This window comes from Nelusetta ayraudi, unplaced genomic scaffold (assembly GCF_046127955.1).
Source record: "Nelusetta ayraudi isolate G7.1 ecotype Tasmania unplaced genomic scaffold, CSIRO-AGI_Nayr_v1 ptg000026l, whole genome shotgun sequence".
NCBI classification, from domain to species: domain Eukaryota; kingdom Metazoa; phylum Chordata; class Actinopteri; order Tetraodontiformes; family Monacanthidae; genus Nelusetta; species Nelusetta ayraudi.
This window is the reverse complement of record NW_027466076.1, coordinates 203,375-209,738: the sequence shown is the minus strand read 5'-3', so window position 1 is coordinate 209,738 and position 6,364 is coordinate 203,375. Positions and strand designations below refer to the sequence as shown.

Sequence of the window (6,364 nt, the reverse complement as noted above, 5' to 3'; positions counted from 1 at the left end):
GGGTGTGGCTTGCAGCTCTTGTGGAAGTTTGTGCTTTTGCTTTGTGTCACATGGGAAAAGTTTTGTTTTCACGTTTACGTCAAAGATTTGTTTTTTTTTTACCCCGATGTGGCGAAAAAAAGTGTCAGTGCAAACTTTGTTTTGTCCTCGGTCGCGAAGGTGGAAATGCTGAAATGCGATTGGTTGGTTTGTTGGTGAGACGTTGGAAGGCTTGTAGCTAGCTTGTAGCTAACGGCGGTAGTTAGCTCAGATCCACAGCAGCGTCTGTCGGAATGGATTCCAAAGTTAGAGCAGAGTCGGAATGAAGAATTGGCATAATTTATATTTTTTTTTAGACTTTGCTGTGTAATGTTATGCTTTTAAAGCTGCAAGATAAGCAGAGGCCAAAATTACTTGCTCCTTTCTTTTGTTGCTGGTTCCTGCAACTGTACCGAGGATGGTGCAGAATGAAACTTCTTTTCTCACAAAGCGTTTTCTTTTTTTTTTTTTGGCTGCTCGGTGGTAAATAATAAAACTGGCCAGAATCATCCAAGCAGATGTTACCAAAACACATCAGTCAGTAACAATGATAGTTGAGGCATCAGGAGGCCGTTGGGTTCCAATGGAGAAAATTAAACTTGACCTGCTCAGCCAGTGGAATCCATTTGGACTGTTGTGGATCCAAGACAAAGAAAAAAAAGAAAAAAAAAAAGAAAGAAAAATGTTCTGTAGAGTCTCCAGACAGGAATTTTAAAATGTTGTCACGTCTTTATAATAAGTTGGCTGATTTACAGCAGGTCTGTGTGCTTTCCAGATTTTTTGTATTCTAGTCAACGGTGCAGGTGTTGCCAACACAGAGCTGCCAACTTCCAACAGTTTGGCAACTATCACCATGTTCTAACAACACCGCTAGTGAGAAAGAAATATGAATGTGAATTCTACAAATGAACCCCCATCCCTCCCTCCAAAAAATAATACAACCCCTCACTGACACGCCAACGCACAGTTAATATTATTATATATTTTTTTGGCAATACCCGACAAAGTGAGAGGTAGAGAGACGATAAATGAAAAATAAAAAACAGAAAACGCTTCTAAACGGATGAGCGATGTTCCGGTACCAAGGAAATGGAAACACACAGTGGGGTTCGGCGGTGAGATGTGTGTGTTTTTGACTCCCAGGCTTGGAGAACCCACAGTGGCGGTGGGAGGGGGAGTAGGAGAAGTGAGGGTAGGGGACTAAACAAGACAGAAAAAGGGTGCCTGTGACTGTAAGGCAGGTTCTGGTCCCTGCTGCATTTGACCCGACTCCCAGGGAGCACAGCTTCCTCCCGAGGCCGAGCAGGTGGACGGAGCAGAGGGGAGGAGAGGCGTGGAGCGATTTCAGCAGGCTGACGGCTCTGCTGCTGATGGGAGGTGGCAGTGGTGAGTAGGTGGAGGTGGTGGAGGGAAGGGACGAAGCCCTGAGTGCAAGACGGACGACAGTGCATGCTTACTCAGAACAAGCACATGCTCCATTTATAGACTTATATTGGATAAAAACACACACGCACTCGCACACACACAACTTGCACACAGTCGCACGCACACTGTAATGAAGAACACGGCACTGTGGGCCTGAAGGTCTTTTTTTTTTTTGTACAAAGTCACAAACCTCCAGTTTCTGCAGGCGAAAAATAGGAATCTGGAAGTTTCTGCGTTTTTCACATTGACTGGTAGAAATGTTCTGGTGGTGGTGTAAAACTCTCCGCTCCACTTCTGTAAACAGTATCATCTCGAAAGACGGGAGATTTTGGTGAAAGACGAACTGTGGGGTGTTGAAATAGAAAAAAATCAAAAGGAAAAACCTCTTTCCCCAGCATCACACCCCGTCGGCCTGGAGCTTTGGTCCTTTCATAGTCCCGATGCAAATAACCTCCACCACAAAAAAGAGTCGGGCTGTGAAGCTCATCGCGGTCGCAACCAAAGTGCAACATGGGACAGAGGAGCGGTCAGAGGGAACCGCCGGAGCCTCAGTAGCTTCCAGTAAAGAGCAGGAAGGAGGAGAAGAAGAATAAGAAGGAGGAGGATGGTTCGGAACCAGTGGTTGGCCGGCTGCAGCGGAACCTGGGCAGCTCTTAGATCCGGCTTACCCGTCTGGTGAGGAGGGGGTGGATGGCTGGCGGCGGACACGGGGTGTAGGGAGGCGGCAGCGGGCCGGGTTTGATCCCTCGGGTCCTCATGTAGGACAGGAACTGGTCGGGGATCTCGGCCAGCACTTCCTTGGCCAGGCGGGCCATGCTGAGGATGTGGTTACCGCGTCGGTCAATGTAGTCGCGGAAAGGGACGAACTGGAAAAAATGAGAGCACAAAGTATAGAATCCCCTTTACAAAGATGCTACAAAAATTCAAATATTTCAGATGTACCCTAGCGTACACCCTCACCCAACAAAGATCCATCAATACCATCCGGAACCCTGAAAATTAAATCATTGTGCAGTGACGGTTCAGAGTATGTGCCACCGTCAGTCAGGACTTCAAAAGTCCCCTCCAGAACCGGACACTGCCAGCACCAGAAGTCTGCCTTTTATTAGTTAGCCAAATGCTAACATAGCCGAATGGCAAACTGGGCTGCGGTGGATACATAATTCACCCTTGCCTGTACATTCTTTCTTTTTAATGCCGTATTTTGGTCCAGAAATTGCTAAATCGTGCAAAAACTCATTCCCAAGTATCTGGAAGCTTCTGTGACACGGCACAAAGGGATGTGTCAAGGAGTTGAAAAAGGATAGACAGAATGGAGGAGAAACGAAAAGGAATGAAAACGAGGAGCGAATGTGGATGGATTGTATGATAGGACAACCTATAATAGGAAAGGAGACAAGGAGGGACGTTCTGGCAAAATATCGGCAGTGAAAAAGGGATGAGAATAAAATGTGAAAAAGGTAGGAACCAGATGAAGGGGAAGAAGAGAAAAAAAAAAAAACAAGAGTGGGAACACCAAGAGAAGGGTCAGCAGGCATCATCGTTCCCTCGTTAATCACCAATCCCAACATTCCTCCGGACATTCCGCTGAGCGGACACTCCGACAGCCGAGGACGCACCTGGACAATGTCCCTCTCGGCGTAGCGTCCTTGTGATGAGATCCGCTCCTCGTCCCCGTCCAGCTCGATCATCTCTGTGGTACAAGAGGAGGAAGAAGAGGAGGGGGGGGGAAGAAGAGCCCATTGAGTCAGAAGAGTCCAGTGTCAAAATGATGCCGGGCCACTGGAGTGTCACAATTTGCATTCCCTCCGAGCGTTCCGAGCATTCCCTCCCCTGTCGTGGCATGCAAATTGTGGAATTTACATCGCAATGTGCTGGTTGCTACGTGCCGCTGCAGCCTGACGCTGCACCGGGGCTGGAACGGATGACAGAATCCAGGGGTCGGATCGGATCACGGTTTCATGGCCACGGTTGCTTCGTGGAACTTCGCTTTGATTTGGGGTGTAGGTTGTATTTTGTAAGGCCGTAGAAATACCACATATTATCGAGATATGTTACCTAGTAATTCACCATTTATGTATTTTATGACTGAAATATACAATCTATATTTGGCAATTCATTCATCGCTAAGTCCCGCCCCCTTATTTGGATTTTTCCTTCAATTTGGGTGAATAGCTCAAAGACAACCAGACAGAAAGGACCTTCAACATCAGTCCCGGACCAAGGAGGACGTTGCTACTGAAGAGAAGGTTGGCCGTTGTCTGTGCTGTGAAGGCTCTCGGTTGTCTCGGTCATCGTAGAACTTGAATATTGTTGAGCTAAACCAAATGTACTGGTTCTGAAGAACTGAAGGAGCCTTTCAGATGAGAGGCGAAATGTCTTCAAAACACCAAAACCAGTTCATTAGCCTTGAATCAATCTTCAACAAACAAACAAACGTTGTGCTGCTCGTGTCGACACCAGTGCTGATGCCGGCGCTTATGTTTGGGTCACAGTTAGCGCTGACGCTAATCTGTGGAGAAGCAGAAGGACAATTCCACAAGCGAATGGACTGAATGGTACACACACATTCCGAAACCCAGACAGTAGAACCAAATGTGAACCGTTCCATCCCTAATATGCACCACAGGGACATTTGTGCAACGGTGCCGCACACTGGCTCTCTGATCCAGTGAGGGGCACAATTTCCCGTTTTGACAAACGACAATTCTCACATCCACTCAACCCCCGGAGTGAGCAAGAAGGAAGAGGGATGCATGCATGCAGGTAAGAACACGAGCACTTTCTTACCGTCAAATTCCGCTGGTCCAACCCCGACTATTATAATGGACATGGGCAGGGAAGCAGCCTGCAAGACAGAACAGGCACATCAGGGTCTGATGACCTGAAATATGGTGGGCTGCCGGTGAAACTCCCGCCCCAGCGGGGACGACTAGCCACGCTGCTAGCTCGCGGCTAATTCCAGAGCCGTTGTCAGGACAGGCCTCTTGTCCGGCGAGAGCTCTGCCGCGTTTTCTAATTTCATGCATCTGCAAGTTTGTCTCAATCTGCTCGGAGGCCTGACAGCTCAGAAATGAGTCAATTTACATCCCCCCCACTCCATAGAAAAAAAAAGATCACACCGCCCAGCATCGCAATATTGTTTATTAAATCTGGGTCGAGCGGGACGGCGGCAAACACTTCCAGTGATGAATGATAAATGAACCAGGTTTTTTTTTTTACAGTGTTTCATAACTTCCTCTTGTTATTAGGTGGACGCTTAAATTGCCTGGGATATGAGCGGGGCCGTGGATCTTCTGCGGGCTAGTAAATAATTAGGTTCAGATCTCAGTTTACAATAAGATCACATCAGAGCAGGTGATGACTTAAAGAATAAACACACACAGAGATGGGCAAACCGTTGCATCATCTCTGGTGGTAAAGCTGCAAGATTTTCTCATTTGCAGGAATTTCTCTCCCCCTCATTAGTCCAATCTCAGAGTCTGACACTTGCTGTGCTCCTTCTTCTTCGTCTTCTTTTTTTAATTTGCCCTTTCACATCATTTGCCGGTTCATTAGGAACCAGATCAGTGGCGTCACCTTGCGGACTGCTCCAGGAAACGAACCGGAGGAATGTGGAGACGCTGCCGAGCCATAGATCAAAGCTGTCGACTCAACAGTTCCGAGGCTAATATAACGGTGGAGGCGCCGCTTTTTGCTTCAGTTTATTGCCGTCTAGGCGTTCAACAGAGGCACAAGTTTTCATTGAAGTTGAAGTTTACCGCCAGCTTAGCCAGGTTGTCAAGAAGCTCGGTTCACTGGTTCTAGAGCAGGGGTGGGCAAACTCATTGACTGGTGGGCCACAATGGAATGTAAAATTTAATCGAGGGGCCGAAGCAGGAGCAGATGAATGGAACGTTTTGATGACCCACCTCATAGGAGAAAAAAATATATCATGGGATGTGTAGAAAACATGTGCTTTGATGTTATTTGAAAATGAACAAAAGCAAAGTTACAAGAAAATGTGTCTTTGAAGCCCAGTATTTAGCTTTTCATTGAAATGACTCTTAAAACACTGAAGAAATGAATGATATACAGCAATCTTTTGACTTACTGACTATTGAAATAATTTCTTCAAGTTTGGCGGGTTGGATTAAAAAGCTTAACGGGCCGCATATGGCCCCCAGGCCATAGTTTGCCCATGCCTGTTCTAGAGGAGAAGCTTAAAGCACTGGTTATGGTGGGACATGAGAGCGGCTGGACTGGTATTAGTGGAAAGAGAAGATCTCAGAGGCCCACAGAGACGTTAGGCTGCGTCCAAGAAGACCAGAACTGGTTCTGTGTATCAGGGGGAAACACCGCCTAGTTTTTTCAGCCACGTCGCACTTTTTGGATTTTCTCATTGATCTGCTTCTTCTGTCGTTCCTCCACAGAGACGCAGCAGTTTCACATCTCAGCCTCCTTAAAAAGCAGCAGCTTCATTTCATCTCCAGTTCAACAATATCCTGCACCGATTGCATTTTTGTGGGGTTTTTTTCCCCTCATGAGTGAAGTGGTGGAAAATAAATATATTTATATATACATATATATATATAAAAAAGTCTGGTACTTTACATTGACGATGGACTCCTTGGTCTGCGCCATGTCGGTGATGACGCCGTCGGAGATGATGAGAAGGATGAAGTACTGCGAGCCGTCCGTGATCGCCGAGGCGTACCTGCCGTCAAAGAAGGAGAGGGGTCAGAGGTCAGCAGGACTGGAGGAGGAGGAGGAGGAGGAGGTGCCGGTTCTGGCGCCAAGCCCATCGGGCTGCTGCTGACGGAGGCACTTCTCCCACCGTCCAACATCAGAGTTAGCCCCACCCCCCCACCCACCCAAAAATCAAACTTTTCACTGCGAGGCCAATGAGCCAATCAGGGCGCTAATAACGCAGTAAGTCGGA

General features: G+C 47.4%; 1 protein-coding gene across 1 annotated transcript in view; it reads right to left on the bottom strand.

Moving 5' to 3' along the window:
• Window positions 1-573: 573 nt before the first annotated feature.
• The window catches only part of LOC142889925 (copine-8-like), a 41,522-nt gene continuing 35,731 nt past the window's right edge, over window positions 574-6,364 (bottom strand). The window contains exons 17-20 of the mRNA XM_076028605.1: window positions 6,037-6,139; window positions 4,234-4,291; window positions 3,063-3,136; window positions 574-2,309 (exon numbers count right to left, since the gene is read on the bottom strand). Of these exons, the coding sequence (XP_075884720.1) occupies window positions 2,097-2,309; window positions 3,063-3,136; window positions 4,234-4,291; window positions 6,037-6,139 (448 nt within the window). The 3' untranslated portion in view covers window positions 574-2,096. The remainder of the gene's footprint in view (window positions 2,310-3,062; window positions 3,137-4,233; window positions 4,292-6,036; window positions 6,140-6,364) is intronic.